Source organism: Filicampus tigris, chromosome 1 (genome assembly GCF_054856515.1).
Source record: "Filicampus tigris isolate MCC_2025a chromosome 1, RoL_Ftig_1.0, whole genome shotgun sequence".
Taxonomy (NCBI): Eukaryota; Metazoa; Chordata; class Actinopteri; order Syngnathiformes; family Syngnathidae; genus Filicampus; species Filicampus tigris.
The window spans coordinates 13,177,804-13,201,287 of record NC_141217.1 but is presented as its reverse complement, the minus strand read 5'-3'; the positions used below and the strand labels follow the sequence as shown (position 1 = coordinate 13,201,287).

At 42.6% G+C, this 23,484-nt stretch overlaps 1 protein-coding gene across 4 annotated transcripts in view; it reads left to right on the top strand.

The window, feature by feature from the left end:
- Positions 1 to 23,484, top strand: part of agap1 (ArfGAP with GTPase domain, ankyrin repeat and PH domain 1) — a 70,741-nt gene that overhangs the window by 6,627 nt on the left and 40,630 nt on the right. Inside the window, exons 1-7 of one of the 4 annotated variants that reach the window (XM_086030187.1) lie at positions 368 to 5,269; positions 16,828 to 16,886; positions 16,973 to 17,060; positions 20,184 to 20,198; positions 21,008 to 21,093; positions 21,230 to 21,371; positions 22,912 to 23,046. In XM_086030187.1, coding sequence (XP_085886313.1) covers positions 4,135 to 5,269; positions 16,828 to 16,886; positions 16,973 to 17,060; positions 20,184 to 20,198; positions 21,008 to 21,093; positions 21,230 to 21,371; positions 22,912 to 23,046 — 1,660 coding nt within the window. In that variant the 5' untranslated portion in view covers positions 368 to 4,134. Of the gene's footprint in view, positions 1 to 367; positions 5,270 to 16,827; positions 16,887 to 16,972; positions 17,061 to 20,183; positions 20,199 to 21,007; positions 21,094 to 21,229; positions 21,372 to 22,911; positions 23,047 to 23,484 lie in introns of those variants that run through there. The other 3 variants (XM_086030335.1, XM_086030257.1, XM_086030420.1) reach the window with 3 other exon arrangements.

Sequence of the window (23,484 nt, the reverse complement as noted above, 5' to 3'; positions counted from 1 at the left end):
TTTTTCTTCTCCTTTTCATTCTGGTCCCTGTGCCCTCGTCCACGTGTATTTGCAACCGGCTGGAGTTCAGCTCCCTTTATTTTTAGTAAGCATTCCTTAAATCCAGCAACGACATCTTGTGGCGATCGTAGCTCTGTCTGGCCATGTGTTCTGCGGCAGCTTTCAGAGCATCTCTTGATGTAGTTCTTTGGGAATAAATGTAATCTCTTTTGGGTAACATTACCCTAAACCGAATTTCATTAAAGTGAATATTGTCCATAGGTGTGAGTCTGGACGGATATTTCTCTATTTGCGCCCTGTGATTGGTTTGCCACCGGTTCAGGGTTTACCCTGGCTCTCGCTCATAGACAGCTGGAATAGGCTCCAGCGTGCCCGCGATCCCAGCAAGGATAAATGCTGCAGAGAATGAATGGATGGAGTGTTAGGCGGAGTCCACGCTATGTCCAGATGAAGTGCACTACTGGAGGATGCTCAGCAGGTGGCAGCAGGTAGTTGCATGTGCAGCCTGAGCATGCTGCGATTTCTGATCATGTGGAGCTATTGCTTTTTAATAATTCCATAAACAACAATTATAACCTTGTATTCTTCTGCGGATGAATTGTGTGGTCTAGAGTGCAGAATTTTCCAGCTATAAGTGATAAGGTCAAATGTTCCAAAGAGGTGAGAAGCAAGCACACCAACGGAATGTAAATTTCTCTCATAGAGTGTTGAGGTCAGTGATGATGAAAACGGTTTGAGCTTCACGTTTGTTGGAAGTTTTTTTAAGTAGCCGGAACAAAAGATGAATAATAACCTTCAAGCTGTGTCAAGCATTCAAGGGAGCAAACTCTGCGGGGGGTTCCGGTGGTGAGCTGAGGGAAGATGTGGGCCACGAGAAGTAGGTCACGCACATTACTAATGTATTTGTTGTATTGGTGGATTTGTTGCCGCTGGAGCTTGCTGCACCGTGTTGCTCTCTTGCCTCGGACCAAATGGGCGGCCTTGCAGATCAGCTGCGAAATGTCATCCACAATTTTACGTTGAACCTTTCATGAAGCAACCATGGAGCGAAGGATGCTAATGAAGGGAGACGGCTACATTTGACAGAAATCGTCTTGGAGCAGTTATCACCCAAAGCAGCCGGCTGGTTACCATAGCGATTTTCCCGTGTCTAAACTTGGTGGGCGACAGGCTTGAATCTCCTCTCCTCTTCTCTTCTTCTACCCAAATTGATTGCTATTATTGTGAAAATGTGAAGCTTCCACAGTATGAATTTGTTTTGTTTTGATGTCACTGGTGTTGATGAGCATCTTCATGGGAGCATTGGATCTTTCTCAACCTGCCCTCCCCCTCTTCCCATCGCTGGCTGACTGACCCATTTTTACTGTCTCCAGGGGGTGTGGCAATATGGGGGAGGGAGATGATGTACCTCCTGCCGCTGCAGCCTTTCAGGTGTGCATGTGTCGTTGTAACACGACACGGTGAACATTAAAAGGATGAATGAGTGAACTGAGCAAGAGGCTGCACTTCACGTTGGCCTCACCATGTTCAGTGCATCCCATTTTGAATTTACACCTTGAAAGTGACCTTGCATATTGAACATATCAGCAGGACTGATTTTGACATAGTACAATATGATTTTGTGCTTCGACACAGAATTTCACCTTGAGTGAGATGAGTCACCTGCTCTCAAACTCTGACCTCTTCAGCCTGGGACGTACAAAGTTGTTGTTATTCTATATTCTCGGGGGGGGGCGCAGTTCAAGTAATGTAATAGTACGAACAGTTAACATCGATGCAAAAATAATAAGCGGGTGGAAAGTGGAAATAAAGGAGACAATAGCTGTTGTGGGCGCACACCACTATCTCTGATAAGCTCCGCCCCCAAAAAAGTCCCTGTTTAAGTGCTGTAAATATCGCAAAATGAACACTAAATAGGGTGTTCCAGTTCTAAGGGAAAAGGGTAGCGAAAGCAGCTGAAACACTCTGAACTTGTTTTGTGCGTGGGTGTGTGTGTGTGTGTGTGTGTGTGTGTGTGTGTGTGTGTGTGTGTGTGTGTGTGTGTGTGTGTGTGTGTGTGTGTGTGTGTGTGTGTGTGTGTGTGTGTGCGTGTGCGTGCGTGTGCGTGAGCCATCATCATACATATCTGGAAGCAAAGCACACCAAGCAAGTTGGGCCTAGATATGGAAAAAGCTAAAGCTAAACCCACAAGCTAATAAAGCTAACAAGCCTAATTAGGAAAAATCTAACATATGAATCATGAAATACATTATTATTATTACAGTAACAGAATAGAGGATGGTAATAATTACCATTCGATTTAAAGCAAAAATAGTGCTTCTCTTGCATGGACATTTTTTTTTTTTACATCATTTGAAACGGTAAACAATAATAAACTCAGGCCCGTATAAAAGCCACGCCTAAGCCCTCACACTCTTTTGGAATTATGTTTCAATCTGCTACAAGGGCTGAGATATCAATTATTTTGTAGTTGTTGAATTTCTGAGAGAACCTCAGGTTAAAGAGGGTGATTCAATAGTCGCCCACACGTTTTGGGGAGATGTTCAGCCAGGCGCTTAAGGCCTTAATGCGTTAAACACAAGGTGAGGTGGCCCGCGCTGCCATTTGTCCCATTTTTATGTGTGAGTCTCTCACCCTCCACTTGAAGCGGAGCAAAATTGAAAGGGAAAGTGGCTAATTTTGATAAGACAATGTTATGTTTGGGCTTTTTTAGTTTAGTTTTCTCAGTATTTCCATGTCTTTCTCGTCAATGATTGTGTCCACCTGTCTGCATTCATGTTGTGTTAGCCAATCAGCTCCCTCCTACCTTGGTGTGTCTCGTCCAGGTGTTTCTCGTTGTCTTGTCAGTATGCTTGTATTTAAATTCCTATTTTTTTGCTGTCAGGTTGTTTTGTTTCTCCCAGTGTTATGTTTTGTTTCTTAGTGTTTCTTTGCTACTTTGAGTTTTGGACTTTTCAAGATTTGTTTGTCCTCGTTTTTGTTAATAAATATTTTCTTCAGTACCCCCTGCTTCTCCTGCCTCCCGGCATTTGGGTCCTCCATCCCTGAAACGTGACAGACAAATTAGTAATCCGACAAAATTTTCCCTCTCCTCCTCCCCCTTGTCAGAAGTATGCATTCAACCGTTCACTCGGCATCTTTACACCAGGCATGACATGTTTGTGTCGAAACAGAAGCCAAGTTGAGCTGCTTGGATAACTTGCACGGCTGCTGAGGGCGTTCCCGACAAACTTGACTGACAGCAGGAAGAACGAGCAGATTCGGCCCCTTTCAGTACAACGTAAAACCCGAGATGGCTTTCGGGCAGCCTCATCCGGGACAAAATGTCTGAAGAGGAAATCGTAACAAACGCATGCGGCAATCGGTCATGCTAAGTAGGTCGAGTTTTTATCTTGAATGGAAAAACCGTTACTAGCGGGGAGAGGAGTCAAAGGCCGCTAAACATCTAGGCTGGCAACACTGCTTGGAAATCCGCCCCGTGTTTTATCAGTGCCGCTGCGTGCACGCTGTGTGTGCGTGTGCCTGAGTGCGTGCGCGCGCGCGTACAGCTGAGAGTGCAATGGAGGCGACGGGATCGGGACTGTTGTGAAGGGTTGATGACGGCCATCATCTTGCTATGAAGCTTATTTTGATAAGAATGACAGCCGAGTGGAGGTGAAAGACGCTGGTCTGGCGGCGCAGCGGGCGCGTGCACGCGCACAATGGGACACGACGCCTTCGCGCACCCGGTGAATGAAATTAAGCTTCTAGTTTTGGAATCGCGCCGCATTGACAGCGGGACACGCAACGAAGGAAGGGAGAGCTGCGAGCTCCAGTAGGCGAGGACACCTGCGCGCTGTTTTTCCTCCTCCTTTTTAGGGGTGGAAGAGTTTGCGTGGCCAACTGAATTCTGCTGGGATGAAGGCGGAATGTATTTCCTGTCCGCTTTTTGCGCCTCTGGATGATGGGAAAGTCACTCAATAGTGTTCGTCACTGGTGCTGTTCAACTAGTTGAGCATGTTGAGAAATGTGCACATAAATGGTTAAGCCATGTGAGACATCTGCTGCCTGTAAGGAAGTGACCGCATGGGATCTTAATGGAGACTTTTTTAGAAGATGTTCTGAGTTTCTGAGGCAGGGCTTGGGATTTCAGCCATGTTCCTTCTGGATGGGAACTGTTCAGAAGGGATGGAGAGAGGGACAGCTCAGAGGAAAACGGTGTACCGCATCTCCCTCACGCTGGTGAAGAAGGAGACATTAGAGGATGTAGATGGAACACAGGAAAAGCCAAAAATGGGGGTCTTCAGGCAGCAAGCCTCGCTGGAGGCCCAGCGCAGTGGTCTGCTAGAACAAGTGCAGGAAGTGGAGGACGAATCAGATGATTTGTCATCACAAAGCCACATGAGGAACTTTAGGACTTACAGCACTGGCCAGCTGGAGCTGGGGAGGCTTAAACTGGCCCGCAAGAAGCAGGTTCAAATGACAAAGAAAAACACCAGCACGTTTAGCAGTTCGCAGGACCCGACACCTTCTCCCAGACTTGAGGAGGACATTTGTGCCAGAACAGACTCTCCCGGCAGGGTGGTGAGTAGTGGCGTAATGAAGATGAAAAGACTTTTCAAGTCAAAGAGTTTGGAGAAGAGCCCTGAGTCATTAGACCACGGCGGCACAACGCCACACTTAAATGGAATGGCACCTTTAAACGGGACAACACCAACACCGGAGACGCCACCTCAGCAGGATCCCCCCGGCCTGCTGCGCCGCAGTTTCAGCTTTCGGCACTGGACGGGCAGCGAGCGGCTACGTTTGCAAGCACTCCTGAAGGACAAACACAACAGCAGTTCTGCTCGCGCAGAGCGCGATCTGGCGTCCGAGGGCCCGAAGGTCACCCGAGTCGATGTCATGCTCCAGAGCCCCGCCAGCCGCCCTCGCCTCGGCACCATAGAGAAGAGCCGGACGCTGGAAGTCGGTGCCATCCTGAACAAGACAGACCCCGTGTTTGAGAGTAGCCGCTGGGAGAGTGCGCACGGCGGTAAGAATCGCACGCTGGATAACAGTGACCTGCAGGTTCTGGCTGCACACAAGGACAGGGCGGCGCTCCCGTTTCGGAGAGGAGGCGGAAGTCGTTCCAGTGAGAGGAGGCTGGTACGCTTCTTCAGCGGCATCTTCTCCCGCAGCGACGGGACCGGTACCTTGACACCAGTGGGAAGCCCCAGCACCATTCGCCCCCTCCGCCACAGGACCACTCCTTTGCAGTCCAGCACAGAGAGTGTGAACGGAAGCTCAGGCGGTAAACAAGCATCTTTGTGTGTTTGTGTTTATGTTGTTAATGTGTGTTTGTTTAGGACAGCAGGGTGATGTTTGGTTGAGGCGGCCTCTGTTTGTCTTTCATTACTTGGAGAGACGTGTAGTTCATGTCCCAAGTGCAAACAGAGGCAGCTCAGGTTTAAGAGGACTGACTGTGTAGGTGAGGTGACTATGTCGAGATAACAAACCTTTTCCAGCCAGAAGTGGAAATAAATTGAAATAGCATTGAGGGCAAAGATGAGGTCATAAGGGAAGAGGAAGATCCCTTCAGGGACTTGTTTATTTGAAGCCGTGTTTGGGCCTCTTTGGAAAGTCAAATCTTCCAACCTTTTGCACGGCTTTTAGTTAACCTTTGCGAAAAACATCATCGGGTCAAGGCGAGATGAAAAGGTGCTTCCTTTCAGACAGAAAGCGCTGTTTGAATTGGATTCAACGGCACTTTGCCAAACCAACGTCTTCATGTGACGGCATGTTTTACTGATGTAAGTTTATAGGGTGAAACTGCAGTAAACTTCGTTGGTGGCCTGTTGCTCTAAATGTTGATGCCGTAAATGATTTTTTTTTAGGCCGATGCTGATTTTGGGCAGAAAAAAAGTACAGGTGAAGCACCTGATTAATGAAAACATTTATAGTGTATAAAATATCCCCTTTTTTTTCTTTTCTTTTTTTTTTTTGAAGGAGGGTAGTCAACCCCACATTTTTTTCCAGGAATATGTTCTATGCAGGCCCACTAGTTGAAACAAGGCATTTTTATTAATATTGCGCTTGTGGAATATGAGTTTAGCAGCAAAATCCACCCGTTTTTAGCCATCTCAGGTGGCGGCCATTTTGTCACTTCTGTCGACTGAAAATCAATCACAGTTGCTCAGGGCTCAGATAATGACAAATCATGGCTCAGCTTCAGAAAACAGGTGAGCTGTGATTGGTCGTAATCTGAGCCTTGAGCAACTATGATGTCATTTTCAGTCGACAGAAGTGACACAATGGCCGCCCTCTGAGATGGCTAGATTTTACTGCTCAACTCATATCCCACATACGCAATATTAATCAGAATGCCTTGTTTCAACTAGTGGGCCTGAATAGATCATATCATACAGGTCAAAACAACTGGCAAATAACCAGCCATTTGGCCAATTATTTTGGCCAGTGTTTCAAGGGCCATAATTGGCCGGCCAATTAATCAGTCGGTCCCCAATCACGAGTAGTCTTTGCTAAAGGCAGGTTAAGACACCTTTTATAAGCATTTTCTTCTAAGGCACTTTCTTCCAAGTACTTTAGGGTCATCTCACTCAAACTGAAAAGGAAAGTTCCTAAGAAAAAAAACAGAATCCGGAGAGCCCCTCTGTCTGCCAAACGGACAGCAGAAAACATTGATAGAGACCGGAATCAGTTCGACATATGTTGTTGATTTACGCTGTTGATTCCCTTCTTTTGTTCTCAAGTGGCATGATTTGGATATGTATATCATATCAGATCTGCTAATGGGAGTGCAACGTAAATGCACGGATAAGATATAACTCGTCAATGCAAGCTTGACGTCAACAAATGTACCTGCGTGGTGACATATAAACAAAATAAATGTACTGATTAAAAAAAAACTGCGAAATCTTAAAGCATTAAAATATGGCCACCTTAAATGTGCAACATTAGAGGTGTGGCCATCATTAAACAGCAAAAGAGTTGTTGATGGCGGCCAGTGGAAAAATGTGGAGGTCAGCCTGATTTAAATCAATGGTGGGGGAAGACTACGTAACACTCAATAGTTGTATGATTTACAGTGTGTATCAATTTGTGCCCTGTGATTTGCTGGCAACCAGTTCAGGGTGTACCTCGCCGTTCGCCCAACAAAAGCTGGGATAGGCTCCAGCACCCGATTGAGGGGAAGTACTTCAGAAAATGGGTGAATGGATGGATGAATTACTTCTGTGTTGTGAACTTTCAGGTTTTTACATTTTTGGAGTAAATTACTTCCAATTTAGGTGTCTTGAAATGTACATGGAAAAAAAATAAAAAAATGGATATACTGTTGATATTGAATAGGAATTGGGCAGATCCTGCAGTGTAGATCCATCTTCTTCTAGTCTTCTCTGGCTGTAGCACATCCATCCATTCTTCTTGTCCATACAACCTTTTCAGTCGAGGGTGCCTTTCCCAGCCTGGTCACCGAAATGTTACAGTTTGTTGCAGCTCAGTAAAGTACACACAAGTGTACAAGTTCCCCACAAAGTGCATTTGCTCTTCCATAAACACAATAAATTCATCAAATGTATTCTTTTGAGACCTAAAAAAAAAAAAAAAAAAAAAAACCACTGCTTTTGCATGGATTTTGCACTTCATCACCGATCAGGCCAATGACACTATACACGATGTGCACGACAATAGCAGTAGTAACTGTGTACACACTCTTTGAAAAATGATTTTTAAAAAAAATAATAATAAAATATTTTTTATTATACACAGGTATAATTTTTACATTTTTTTAATTGTGATTAGAATGTGTGGTTGAATTTTATTAGAATTGTCTTTAACTTTAATTGAGCTTTTTAAATTCTAATCTTTGGTGTGTATTCCTTTTTTTCCCCTACACTGCAGCATTAAATTAATTAGCGAGAAAAAAAAATATACATTTTTGGGCACATTAACAAATCACAATACTTTGCCATGCCATAGGAAATATAAATTCACTCAGTATAATTGTTACCATGCAGCTGTAAAAACAGGCTCCACAAACGTGGGAGTTCATTATTTTAAGACAGTGAGTTTATTTTCAACAACAACAATAACTGGTCTACTCTGTCTGCAATACGATTAAAGTTTTTACTTTTTAGGTTTTCTCAAGTGTTAGGGTATGTGTCATATGGTGTGCTTGCGTGTGCTTTGATTTGTGGTGACCATCACAAACCTCAAGTTTTACCTCAAACCCAGATTTCACATTTTATTGCACACGTCCTTACTAAAAGCATCATGAAAAGTATCTAATCAAGACCCCGGATGCAGGAATTGGCTGGCTCACACGCTGACTGTTGTGTGGATGTTTGTAGAGTCTTCAGGTATGAGCATGACGTTGCAATTGTTTTTGTTCTCCAAGGGAAGAACTCAAACACATAAACAACACACAGTGTTAAGCTATAATGTGGAAGTCACACTAAATTGTGATGATTCACCTTCTAAATGACTCTTTCGGAGTAACTTTGGCAAGATGTAGCTAGAATGGATCGTTCGCCTCCTGCTCAAATAACAATGGGTCACAATACCCGACTGGCTTCAGGTCTTCGGGGAAACACAGCCGCCACTTTAAAAAAAGCAGAAAAAAACCACTACATTGAGAGAATGTGACACTTGAGTGTCACTCTGCTGGCATGTGCAACTCTGTCAACCCCCGACCTCAAAGTCTTCCCAGCAGACCCGATGAATGCTGACAGGAAATCTGGCAAGGCTTTTTCCAATGCGTGAAAGGACGCGAAAGAGACGATATTCTGTATGGCAACTTTTAGTGGTAAAATGTTTGCTGTGAGAGCTCTGACCCCCGTTGGTATGCCAGCGTTCAGCTTAGAAGTTAGAGTCAATACAGTATAGGCGTATGCTTATGTGAAGGAGTGTGTGTGTGTGTGTGTAGTCAGTCTGTGTGTGTGTGACCTACATCCACATCCATGCAGAAGTAATGTGAGGCGCGCACACAACTAATCAGAAAGATGTAGGGATGCTTCCCTTCTCTGTCTCTCTGCCGTCTTCTCCTGCATATTCGAAAGCCCCTTCGCCGCACATCAAAGGCAGCTGCGCTGTCGAGCGATTGTGCCTCTTTCGCGAATGGCCAACCTCCAGCAACTAGTTGAGCTGAGATTCCAAAATTGAAAGCCGGGGGAACAGCATCGCATCACATCACAACATCGCCGATCAAACATACGACTAGGACTACGTTTACATGCAGTCAATAACCCTTTCAAAACCTGAATATTGGCAGTATTGAGTTTTGAAAGTCCATGTAAACGTGCGCAAAAAAACTGAATATGCTCTTAGTCAGGTTTTTCAAAACCCAGATAAGACACCTGGGTTATCCCTTTTCTAACCCGTACATTTGGTCATATAAACGCGATCGGATTACCTCCTTTGAACAGGGAAATGTTTTGTGTTCTGCGCATGCTCGATCCTATCCGCAAGAAATCTCGGTCTTTTGAATCCAGGAAGTACTTATATGCATGACATCCCGCGTACTCGCCGTAGCGAACCTAACCTGAATACATTGATTTCTCTGCGGCGTTTTCATGTTATTTTCTCTCTTCAAGTGTTGTCAGAAGTATTGATACTATTACTTACACCCCGTATCCGAATACAATACTAATATGTCCTGGTACCGATACTATGGTGCGCGTGCCCGCAGCATCCATCGCGTGCACTGTACCCAGCAGACAGCCTCCGGCAGTAGGAAAGCCCTCACTTCCTCACGCCGCTTGCGTTCCATGTTTTACTGCTGCTTTATGGCCAGTCCTGTGGCAGCAGGAGGGCCAAACTAGCCTGTTCAAAAATATTGTGTTGCCTTTTTAGAATATTTGTAATTTTCTTTATCTTCGTGGTATTGAAAATGGTATTGAGTATTTTACTGGTTATCGATATGGAGTTTGAAATTACAGTACAGTAAGTATTCTCCAGTAAGGAATCATATTTGCATTGTTCAATCTTTTCTAGAACAGAATTTCCTTTTGTGGGAAACGACTACGGTACATGTCCTGTATGAACGTGCAAGTATGTTAACAAAATACATGTGTAAGATCACAAGCAATATAATGCCCCAAAAAATATTTTCCCCAAAATTTTTAATAAACAAAAACTAAACTGTAAAGTACAAGTATATGAACAAAATACAGTACAGTATAACAAATACTGTTGAAAAAATACTGTAAATACTGTAATACCAATGCAGTACAGTACTTAACTGTATTTTATATCTCTCAGGCTTGGGAAAAAATGAGTCTATTTTGAGTTGTTGTGTTGGCTTCATTCTTTGCTGTAAGAAAATGTTTGTCTGCGTATCATACAGTTTTGTTGCTAATTGCAAGAAACTGTCCCATTGATCATCACTGATGTCTGGGGATTCTTGTGCATACAAAAGCATTTTTCATGCCAAAACCGTAGCTCTCTTGCTGGACGCTGGCTTTACATCAGGACTTTTCTCGTAGATTTGACTTTTTCCGACTCAAAGTGTCTCCTGGATGTTTTTTACTTTGTGTCCAGCTTCGCATAATCGGATGCATTTCACTCTCTCTTTCACGGTCGTTACCGTTCTTCTTCGTTCGGATGCCTGAACTACAGACAAAAATATAAATGAATAGATTTAAAATCTTTCGCAATTTCAGTAAAACGCATGCCAAAGAAGTAACTTACATGTCGCCGTTTTGGATCCGATGATGGCGGAGCGAGCGGTCTGAGTTTTTCCATAGTACGAGCGGGAGCTGCTTGAGTTTACGCTACTGCGGGCGTCCCTCGGGGTTCCGGATACAGTACCGGAACTTCCGTTGGAAGTAATCGATCGTTAATGTAATATAGTGGAAGAAAATTTAATGCATACGTTTTTTTTCCAAGTGAGGGAATTTCCGTTTGATCCGACGGTGGCGGAGCGGTCAAAGTTTTTCCGTAGTATAGAGCATGGACTGCTTGAGTTTGCGCTCACTGCGGGCTTCGCTATTGGTTCCGGATACCGGAACTTCCGTTGTCAGGAATCGATCGTTAATGTAATATAGGAGTAGAAAATTGAATGCATACGTTTTTTTTCCCGGGTGAGCGAATTTCCGTTTGACAGAGGTCGGTAGGTGGGAATACTTACTGTATCGTGACAACCTTAGTCTCTATGGTGAAAATGACAGTTTTTGTATAGACACATATATCTGTGAGTCCGTTCATCTGGCGCGAAACTCACCGGAAATACGCAAGCAGAAGTAAACAACCGTGTTGATACTCCAAGACGCAGCGCTAAGCACACTTTTGGAGCGAGGATGAAACCGGCTCCTTTATTCCTGCAGTGAGTGACATAAATGTGTTTTATTGACAGTAGAAAGTAACAAGCGGAAATGACATCTATTTGTGTCATGACGTTGTCAGTGTGTCATGTATAAATCGAGTTATTCAAAGGGGTGTAAAGGGGTTATTCCGAATGTTTCAGAAACCGGAATTTTGACCTTAAGTGAGATTCAGTCTGCTGCCCCCAGACCTGATCAACACATACAGTATACCGGTATACCTGTATATTTGTTTTGCTTTACTATAATATGGAACTGTATTTATAAATTCATTCATACCTGTGGCAAAGAAACAAAGCCGGAGAGTCTCTGTCACCGCCATGTCAGTGAATAACAAATTAGTCATATAGCTACGCTCTATTCTTCAGTCTCGCCTGTTTCCTCGTTGTATTGTTTTTTTATATACCGTTTTGCTTTTTCCACAGTTGCACCATGTTGTTTGTGGTTTAGTAAAATAAAATATGTGGCACTTCAAATAATTGTTTCCAGATAAGAACCCCAGAGATCAAATTGTTTTTCGCCAGCAGGGCTGTGAGGGTCAGTCATCGACTATTATTTGCTTCTGATCGTCCTGTTTGGTCGGGTCACTCTGTATGCGTGGGGCCTTACTAGTTCTGTAAGTCTCACGGTTTGGTTGATTACAGACAGATATGGCCGTGCTTTGTGTACGTGTGAATGTGACGTGGCGGCGCAATAGCTCTTCCCTACTTGGCTGACGATTAGCCATCTTCTGCGTTTATCCAGTGGCTGCCAGAGGTTGCGTGGGGGACTTGTGGTGAGTGTATGTGGCTTGGGTGGCATTGAACAGGTGTGTCCAATCCAAACTATGGCCTGGGGGCCATTTGTTGCCCCCCTGTAAAATAGAAATAATTTCAAACCGGCCATTGTATCCTTTAATGTTTTCTGTATGCATCCCTTGAAGGAAAAGGTTTGGCCATCCCTTCTGTAAAAGTAGGCAAGTATTTGTCTGTGTGATATTAAATCTCAATAACCCAACCCCCACTCACTATTGCGCAAACCAGCATTAGCACACGCTAATCCATCCAGTTAGTTACACCTGCAACCCAGACTGACTGTCAAACCACTGAAGTGCTCATTCATGAACACACTTCCAGCCAGTTTACATTCTATTGAGTGTTTGTGTTTGTCTCCACACTTTGTTTTTGCGCATGTAATCTTGTGATACTGGCCAGGCCATGCTGGCGTGCGAACAGCGCATCACGGTGATCCACCCCCTGCTGCTTAAAGCTCTTAACTGTATATAAGGCTCAAATCCGTCAGGAGACGCGATCACTCTCCCTTGACGTGCATACGCCCTTGAGTAGCTAAGAACTGAGGTTGAACAAAAAAGGCCACAATATAAACATGTCATTGCTTCACTTCCTTAGTGTCATTTGAATAGTGAACCAGTTAGAAGTTAGCTGGTGTCACGGGGACTTGGTTTGATTTAGCATGAAATTAAAACTGCTAGCATGGTGCCAGCTGTGTGCGTGCAAAGCTGGTGGGGGGTGGATCTGTTCAGTGTCGGCATGATATGTAGGTCAGCCAGTTTATTTGCCAAAGTATTTATGCATAGGAGCTGTTTCTTGACATCCCAGTGAGTGCTCCCAATTGCTTTTTAGTGGGACTCATGTCTTAAATTTCAACCATGATATGAATTTTGGGATATATCTCCGAGCCGTACTCTGTACCATGACAGTCTCCTGGGTTGGATAACGGGGCTCTTGATTGTCGGTGGAGAGAACGTTAAGTGTGTCCTGTAGGGCTGTTCGATTTTGCCTAATAAGAAAATCCTGATTATTTTCTCTCAAACCCGATTTTATGATTACGATTTCTTTGTAAAATAAAATTAATGAAAAATGAAGTATTTTGATTGTCTTTTATTTAAACTTAAAATTTCTTTCTTTGAAATCAAAATGCCTGTCAATTTAACTTAATACACATCCAACAATCCATTGGGATTAACAGCATTTTACTTACACAATAGATTTCAGATCTGTTCTTAATCAAACCAATAATGAAAGAAGAAAGTGCATATACCATCTGAAACGAAATCATCAACATGAGAGAAGGTAGACAGTCAAGCCTGTAAACCAAACAGCAAGTCATTTTGCCAACCAGCTAGTGACGAGCCTTTCACCTTTCTCCCTGGTCTTACTTAAACATAAATCAATGATTAGTGCAAAACTGTCACTCAATAATACTATGCACTGTCAAGCTTAAGTACGGATGCATTGTCCGACTGGACCAGAGGTCCGTTGTAGAGGAGGAAAAAAAGGGACAGCTTTCAGACACTTGCTCACGGGTTGTATTGTACATGCGGGGCACACACTACACTACAGATCTATTTTTGCCTGATTTATTCACTAAACGCTCACTTGCCTGAGCAAATAGCAGAATCGCCGGTATAGCCATGGATGTTGCCGTTGTTTCGGACTGCGCGCTCGTGGAAGGAAGCGGAAATGCAGAGGAAACTACGGTGGCTTAGATACACCAAAAATAACAAAATCGAACGTGCCGATTTGAATGTTTTTAACATCTTTTTTTCCAGAAAATTTGGTTACGGTTCAAAATCGCTTAATTGAGCAGCCCTGGAGTGCTGTGTTGCTCTTGACCTTTTCAATCCACCACGCACTGAAAGAGCTGTAACAACACACGTCATGATTTGTTTGTTGATGCGTGTGGGGTCGCTCACATTTAAAGTGGAAGTCAATCCAAACATATTTTTCAAGAATATGTTCTCTGCAAGCCCACTAATTGAAACAAGGCATTCCGATTAATTTTGCATTTGTGGAATAAGAATTAATCCACTCGTTTTAGCCATCTCTGGGGGCGGCCATTTTGTCCCTTCTGTCGACTGAAAATGACATCACAACTACTCAGGGCTTAGGTAACGACCAATCACGACTGACCTGTTATTTGAAGCTGAGCCGTGGTTGCTCGTTACCTGAGCCCTGAGTAGTTGTGATGTCATTTCCAGTCGACAGAAGTGACAAAATGGCCGCCCCTGAGATGGCTGAAAAGCGGTGGATTTTGCTGCTTAACTCATATTCTACAAATGCAATATTAATCAGTATGCCGTGTTTCAACTAGTGGGCCTGCATAGAACGTATTCTAGAAAAAAATATGTTTTGGTTGATTTCCACTTTAAAAAAAAAAAGGGTCCAGATGTTAAGAATTGTTGAGTTTACCAGGCTTTAGATGTAGGTGGATGATTGTGAATGGCAAAGGCTGAGCTGGTATGATAATGCACATGACTGATGAGGCAGCGTTGTCTTCATTTGTAAGATGACAGTTAGCGTACAATGCACACCCTGCCCTGAGGAGAGGAACTGCCGTTCAAGAGGTGTTTTCTGTGCGCGTGTGCAGGTACAGGTATGTCGGGAGAACCTTTAGAATAAGCTTGAAGTCAGTCAAGTGCTGATTAAAATTGTGGAAAAAAATATGCTTGATGTCTTATGTTGCTAAAATGAGTACACACCAATGCAACTGGCGCTAAAAACAGGAAACAGCTGAATCAACATCCTGCCTGTCAGCGAGCTTTCACACAGGCGGGCATCTGTGGAAAACCTCTACAATGTCCTCCTGTGTGTTTGGATTCTCCTGGATTCCGTCCAGACTGATAATGCTGTAAGTGCGGAAATTTGGCTACAGTCATTGCTAGGCATGTAGCAAAAATACCCCGATTTGAATCGGAAAATCGTTTTTGAATTAGAAGATGCGAATGCATCGAATCGAACAGAATCAAATCGTTCAACTCTAAAATATGTCGAGAAACGTAACGAAAGTTCTTGGCGAGATATATCTTTGAAGGAAATGCCACATTTACAGTACGGACACGTTGATTCATATGTGTGTGGAATGACAACAAGAAACTCACTGAATCATACCATCTCAAACTGAGGCGTACCATATCGAATGAAATCAGAATCCCATTGAATACAACCGAATGGAATTGCATCACTTTTTGAGATCAATCCGACCTTGAATCGTATCGCACCCCATGTATCGAGATGCGTGTCGAATCCGCTTTTATTGGAGAGATGTACACTCCTAGTCATTGCGTATTCATGCAATCAAGAAAGTCCAAGTATTGTATGAAATTTATTGAAGCTGGACATTTAAAATGCATGTAAACACCTTAATCGGACTGTTAAAGTTGATTAGTTTGTAATCAATGTAAATTCAGTGAAGTCATTGGCAGCAGAAAATAGGATTATTTTTGTTTCTCCACATTCAAGATGAATAAAAGCTACCAATAAATTGAACCAGTCTATTCACGATTCACTATTCATGAATTCACCTTTTCAGTTTTTTTTTTTATTTTATTTATTTTTTGCTATGGAAACCTATCCTCACATATTGTCGTGCTCTTTCTGTAATGCCCTCACAATGCACCAAAGCTCTGACTAATAACTATTTAAACTGTTGCTATAGGCATTTAATTAAAAAAAAAAAAGAGGGTGATGGCATCAATTACTCAGGGCAGGTCTTTGGCCCTATCCCCCACGAATAGCAACGGTTTAGTGTACCGTTATAAGTTTGACCCGTAGAAGCATCTTGGGGTGCAGCACTCCATAAATGATGGATATTTGTAGGTCAATGCATGTTCTAGATATTTCCTGGAATGGTCAGATGAGAGTGCAAGCCGGCCGAGCTTCTGCAGTACCTGGAGGGCTTTTAGCACATCGGCGCTATCGCAGATTGCAGCGAATGAATTAGTGAGAAGGTCTGAAGGGGTGTGGCCTACTGGCCTACTTTTAATGCACATGCACCGATGCTTCGCTAGAATTCCAAAGAGGTGGAAAATTTGCAGTAAATTCTCATTTAGTTAGATTATTAGTTCAATGGGGAATTTTGGGAAAAGTATCAGATGCAAGCGTAAATATCAACATTTTGTTTTGACACCAATACAATATATTCTCAAATTCGAAACGTGTATGTTGAGTTATTTTGCTCATTACGCGTTACGCTGCTCTTCCCCTGACCCAGCCTTCTCAAATGTGAACAAAAATGCACGCCAATCCAAAAATACCAACAAAGTCCCATTCAACATGTTAAATGAAAAGAGCCTCTGTTTGACATAGTATATATATTGTAGAAATCATTTGTGCACGTGGTAGAGGAATGCACAGTGCAATGTATATTGGGTGTGGTCTCAATAGCCGTCTAGTAAACCGTGAAGTTATGTGCATTTGATTGAGAAATAATAATAGATGTTCAACTATTTTCCTTGAAATCTGCTTGTTTTAGTCAGGAGTGCATAAATGTATTTTTCCCAATTATATTGAAGTTTTCAATTAAGAGCCAAACTTCAGTTCAGTAAATTCACGTTTGTTCTTGTAAGTTACCATGAATTCCTGTTAATTTCCCATGGAATGATTCCAAAATTCCCAAAAATGTCACTGATGACGTCCATCCATTTGCTTGTCAACTGACAATTAAAAATGGACGCTATGTTTGATACAACGTGATGAATTGACTGGTCAAAATGCTCGACACATTTTCTTTTCCTCTCTCTCTCATTCAGATGCATTTGTGAACAGCCAGGAGTGGACTCTAAGTCGCTCTGTCCCAGAACTCAAAGTGGTGAGTTCCCTGACACACCGACAGTCTGTTCTGCATCCAAATCTATGACGTTCCCTCTTCATTGAAAAGGTGCGCTCTCCCTACAGGGCATTGTGGGTAACCTGGCCAGTGGGAAGTCGGCGTTGGTCCACAGGTACCTGACAGGAACGTACGTCCAGGAGGAGTCACCCGAAGGTACAAAGAGATAACAAGTACTGTAATTTCCAGACTATTTTTTTCCTCAATGCTTTCATCCCTGCGGCTATAAGTGTGACGTGGTTGAGTTATGGATGAGCTACATGCCGCTAACAGATGTAGCCATAGCCGCGTCACATCTGACCAATGAAACTTGCCGAGTCCGCGCTCATACTGAATCTTTATATCGGTCACTTGCGTAATTCAGTTGGAGGCTTGGAGGACGAAATCTTTTTCCAAAACAGATTGCATGCAAAAATTGAAGATGTGATAACCTATGGAGTCGCAACGGAGTGTTCACCAAGAATTGTGTTTTTTGTCCGTAGAAGAGTGCTTGTAATGCCCGACATGTTTTTTTTCTTCTGACAAAAACCTGTTGGAACGTTAATTCAACACATTGTTTGGGGAGGAAAAAAGTGTTACCGGTGTTTAAGGTACCGTATTTTCTAGGGGTGTAACGGTACGCTAAATCACGTTTCGGTTCGGTTTGGTTTTTTTGGAAACTTAGGTTCGGTATATTTTCGGTACAAAAAAAACGGATTTTTTTCTTATTTTTGATATGTTTATTTTGCAAAGATGACACGTAAACTGCACTTTTTTTTTGGTGAAAAATTTATAAAAGCGAACCATTCGGGTGATATTCTAAGAAATTACACCAGAATACAAATACACTAACAATAAATATCTCTTAATTTTGTAAATTATTAAGACACTGAAATCTTTAAACACTCAGCAGCAACAGCCTATGACACACCTAAGTATTCAAGTTACAGACAAGATGTCATTACAGGACAATTTTTGTGATGGAAAGAATACATACACTTACATTTACAATTATTGCAAACTATATTAAAACTCTTTTTATAATGAAAAAAATACGGTGACTTTAAAAAGGCTTTATGAAATTCTATACACTTTTTAGGCATTGAAATCTTTGAATGTTCAACAGCATATTGTAACGAATTGGGTTATCTGTGTTGTGGTCGGATTTGTGTTTTGCTGAGTTGTGATGTTTCCGAGGCTCATGAATGCATCGTACAGCGAGCGAGAGGAGGAGCGGATAACTAAGAAGAGAAACAGTTTTTGTAATTTTGAAAGAAACGACTGTTGTACTGTTGTATTGTTGCGTCGGCTGCGGCCCACAGTAGCCAGTTGGATTAATAAAAACATGATAATTTAACTACGTCTGACGGCGTGTTCCCGGAAGATGCTAGAATATGATAAATCTCGCTTTTAAAGTTTGACATTTTTGGCTAAAAAGACTGCTTGCGTCCTCGTCTAAGAAACACTCAAAATTGGATATTTGTTATTATGTTAGACGTGCTACCTGCAACATAGCCGCCAATCTCATGTAGCATTGTCGGCACACAACTTTGTGACTTATCCACGCACGTTTCCCCATCAGGAAAGCCAGAATGCTCCCAAACAGGAGACCGCGGTGTACGGGCTCTGGCTCTTTTCTGGCTCTCTCTTTTGTGCCGCCACCCTCCTCCCCCGCGTGTAACAGTCAATAGCGCCCGTGCGTTAGCTTACGCTAATAATAAAAACAGATCAGAAACGGTACGCAAACCGAACATGCCATACTGAAACGTATTAATACACCCACGTATACCGTTACACTCCTAGTAAAAAATGTAAAGACAAATAAATTGTAAATAAGTTCCTTTTGGACCAAACAAAATTCATAGTTATTATAAAATTTAAAAAAAGGTGCAAATGTATAAATTCAAGTATGATTTCCTTGTGTAAACAATTGTGTATAAATGAATATTAATAATCGTTTTTTTACAATTATGCCAATTTGTAATTGTCGAGTGTAATTGTAATTGAATTTCGATTAATTGCACAGCCCTAACAAGACGAGTTGTTTTATGATATTCACCTCCAGTCAATTGTTGCTCCGCCTTCAAAAAGCCTTCCAGTTGTTTTGTTAATAATACTTAGATTGGAGTGTTGCACATTCATGAGATGTCAGCTGGAAGTCAAACCTTCTGATGAAGTTTCTTTTTTTAACCAATAGCTTTTTTTCTTTTTCTTTCGATGAGAGCATGCATCACAGGCTTGCCAAAACTTGGGGATATTTTGGTGCAAACTTTCCCGTTTCTGACCGCCACTTCCAGTTTTCTCCGTACTCCTCCGCAGGGTTAAAAAAAATAAATAAATAAAATAAAAAAACAAGCACACAATCTGCACCTCCCTGTTTATCTGCATCTGCAGTAGCTTTTCGTCTTGGACTTCTTTACCTTGTAGAATGGTGCAAAAATGTTGAATCAAAGCGGAACAGATGAATATAGTGAAAGTAATGCTCGTCAATTTTCAGCAAATGTTCATAGTTCTGGCTTTTAGTTTGTACAACGTTACTCTGGTCGACCTGTTGGCATCCCGTGCGTTGAAAGTGTGTCATTCTGTTAGTCTACCTTCAGTGTCTTATTAGTGCAAGAAGGGGGAGCATCACCCTATTTTTGGGGGGTTGCTCTTTACTTTTCAGTACCAGCTCTGATAAAATTGTTTGATGTTCTTATTTGTGAGCGTGCTGGTTGAAAACTGACTGGCTGCTTCAGGCCAAAAGAAGTTTCTGTGTTGTTTTCAAATTCCTGGAGCCTAAAAATATGCCGTAGTCTTGATTCCCATGCCGATTGATTCAGAGCTGAGACGGTGGCTTGGGAACAGCACAGCAACCACAGCGCCACAAAGCCGCTAACCAGAACTATTCTGAGGCTGCACAACCCGTCAAAGCAGTAGCAGCTTGGCTCTGTGGTGTGTTCACGGACGCTCAGACACAAAAGCATTATCCCGACAGAGACGTAGCACGGCCAAGCGGCGCACGCAGCTGATTGAACGTCTTTAACCACCAAGTGTGTGCAAACAAGTTGCACATGGAAGCCATCACACATTTCTAAATTCACCGCACACAAATGGAAACGCATGACATCTCGGTGTTAAAAGGTGTCAGATGACAATTCGGGAGTTTTCACTTGAATGCATGACTTGCAAGCACTTGGCTGTGATCTCTTACCTGCCAGCCTACCGGTGGCATTAAGGCCAAAGATTTGCTCTCTTCACCCTTCTTCTGTGTTTTTTTTTTCTCCTCTCTGTCTTCTTCTTGCTTCTCGGTATTACTAGCTGACGTGGATGCAGGTAACTATCCTCTTCTTCACCTTCCTCTCATGTTTATCACTCCCAGACGCTTGCAGCAGCCTGGCGAACACAGCTTGGATTCAATTAAATCGCATCATTGGTTCTTAATGAGGTCAAAGTCAACCCAAACATATTTTTTTCAAGAATATGTTCTATGCAAGCCCACTAGTTGCAACAAGGCATCCTGATAAATATTGCGTTTGTGGAATTAGAGTTAATCCACCCTTTTTTAGCCATCTCTCGGGGCGGCCATTTTGTCACTTCTGTCGACTGAAAATGACATCACAGTTGCTCATGGCTCAGGTAATGACCAATCACGGCTCACCTGTTTTCTGAAGCTGAGCTAAAAAGGGGTGGATTAACTCTTATTCCACAAACGCAATATTTGTCAGAATGCCTTGTTTCAACTAGTGGGCCTGCTGCGAACATATTCTTGAAAAAAATATGTTTGGGTTGATTTCCACTTTAAATGCAAACTATCCTAGAATACAATCAAAAACACTGAACCCCAAGCTCAACTCGCCTAGCTGATACAATCTTTATCTTAGTTTGCTCTTGGTCCCTTCTCATTATCATCAATCATCCATCAATGGTGATGGAAATCGTCTTTCCTTATTTAATAACTTCTCAGAGATGTAATTCAGCATTCATGATCCCTCATCGACATCAGAGCATTTCCCAATTAGGTCGCATACATCCAATTTCATCCCTCCAATAGTATCATTCCATCTGAAATAGTTTCTATAATAGTCCAGTTGTCTCAACAGACGTCTAGTCACGTCATGTAATGCGAGTTATGCTTTCTGTAGGTGGTCGCTTTAAGAAGGAGATGGTGGTTGATGGGCAGAGTCACCTGCTGCTCATCAGGGATGAAGGGGGCCCCCCGGAGGCACAGGTGAGTACTGAATGCATGCATAACAAGCGCTGACGACTTGACTTTGTCAAGGTGAAGGAGTCTGTTTGTGTAATCTGTCCCCTATGTGATGAGTCACATTGGTTCCCTCTCCTAATGGATTTATTTCCATCTGCAGTTCGCTTTGTGGGTTGATGCAGTCATCTTTGTCTTCAGTCTGGAGGATGAGATCAGCTTCCAGACAGTTTATCACTACTTCAACCGGCTTGCCAACTACAGGAACGCTGCCGACCTGCCACTGGTCTTAGTTGGCACGCAAGGTCTGACCCTAACACACACGCGCATGCACACGCATATACATACAGATGTGCTCTAACAGTTTTTTTTCCAGATACACTGTTGCCACCTAGTGGAGGCTTAATGTAGTCACATTTATGGCAGCCATACAGTATATTGTGGCATCTTGATCTACCAGATTAATTAGTTCCTTGATCAAGATCGTGACTCAGTTTATTCGAATAATAAATGAAAATTCCAAATAAAATATTTAAATGTATATTTAATAAATATTCTCAGATGAAATGAATATAATCGCCAACCACAAATAGCACTCTGCCACCAAATACAACTGCAAAGCATTTTTTTTCCCCCTACTTCAGCTGAAGCTTGTTCCTGAAATATTCGCCTGCAACACAAAACCGAAAAATCGACCAAGGTATTGCTCATGCCATTCGGAATTTTGACAAAATGTGATTTTGCAGTTTGTCCTAAAACTGTGCCCACACCGAGTTCCTGCGCCCATGACTTAGAACTAGGCTGGGCGAGAATCAGTTTTTGAACGGAGTCTAACCACCATACTCCCAAATTGTCGTTGGGGTAGTGGTCTATTTGTGTATGCTGCATGCACCACAGCACGGATTCACAAACTAATTGTGAAATGTGATTGGTAGATTGATTGGTGATAAAGTTTGAATCCACTAATGAAAATTAGTTTTATTCTTATGTACCTTTATGGCCGCTCTCATTTCACTTCAGACTCAGAAGTCGCTTGCTTAAGTTGCGCCGCTTTATGCCTGCCCCATGTCGTCATGCTAATAAAATCCGTACTCAGCATTTCTCCATAGTGCATGAGCAGTGGCTCATTTGTATGACACAGAACCAACCCTCCAAATCGGAATAATTTCAAGTGTTACAAGTGAATGTTGTTGTAAGTGAGCTGTAATTTTTGTTTGCTTGCTGAATTTAGTTCTTTACAGAAAAGAAAAAAAACCCGACATAAGTTTATAGAAAAACACAAATTTGGGGGAGGGAGAAAAATAACTTGCCCCCACCCCCCATTTTTAAAGGAAAGGAAGACAATTGGGAACTTCTTAAATAGGGAAAAAATGCATTGTATTTGTCTATTAGTGAAAATGAATGAAAAGAATCAGCTATTTACATTATCTTTGCAACAAATGTGAAAATTCACACAATATACACAATTAAATGTATTATTATTAAAGTAGTTGTGTTACTTTTTTTCAAACTTTTTATTACATTGAAGAGTTTTAATGATTTTCAATATTGTGTATCTCCTGATGTTCAGTCGTATTGGTAGAGAACGTCTTGTGCAGTCGGTCGTGTTGAAGTATAAGTGCCGTCGGACCACTGTGCCGCTTTGACTCTGCGCTCACTTTCACTTTGAGCCAGCAGATGGCACCAAATAACAAGTTGTGCAGCATGTAAAGTGAAAAGCCTGACGTAGGTGTTGAATAAACAAAAGGTTGACGTTGGTGTTTCATTATTTGCTTTAATCACATATATCTGAAATGCATTTTTGGGTTTGAATCCATTCACTGATATAAAAGGTGTTTTCCTCAGATGCCATCAGCTCATCCAACCCGAGGGTGATTGACGACAGCCGGGCCAGAAAACTGTCCAACGACCTGAAGCGCTGCACCTACTACGAAACCTGTGCCACCTACGGCCTCAATGTGGAGCGCGTCTTCCAGGATGGTGAGAATCTCAGATGGCAGAGTCCGGTCTTCTGGGAAGGTCACATTCCCCTGCTGCACATTCGCCAACTCTTAATCGCCCGTCAATTAGGGGGGAAATTGACCCGCTCAGCTATTTAGCTCTAACCGAACAGCAATTAAGTTTTATCATAGCGAGGGGAGCAAGGCAAGGAGGGGGCACTGCAGAAGAGAGCCTTCCCCGGAAGGATTCATAAAACACAGACGCATTAAAGGACAGACACGCCCACAGTTACCAAGGTCCAGACATGGCTACTATTCCATGGCCCGGATGCACAGCGTCCATACTTTTAGAAATCAAACAATCCTGATCCTCACTAAACCTATCATGTTTACATTCACAAGGAAGTTACAGTTTTCTTTATGCTTCTAAGAGTAATACTAGGCTGGGCTTACGTGAGGAAGAAAGTGCATGTGGGAT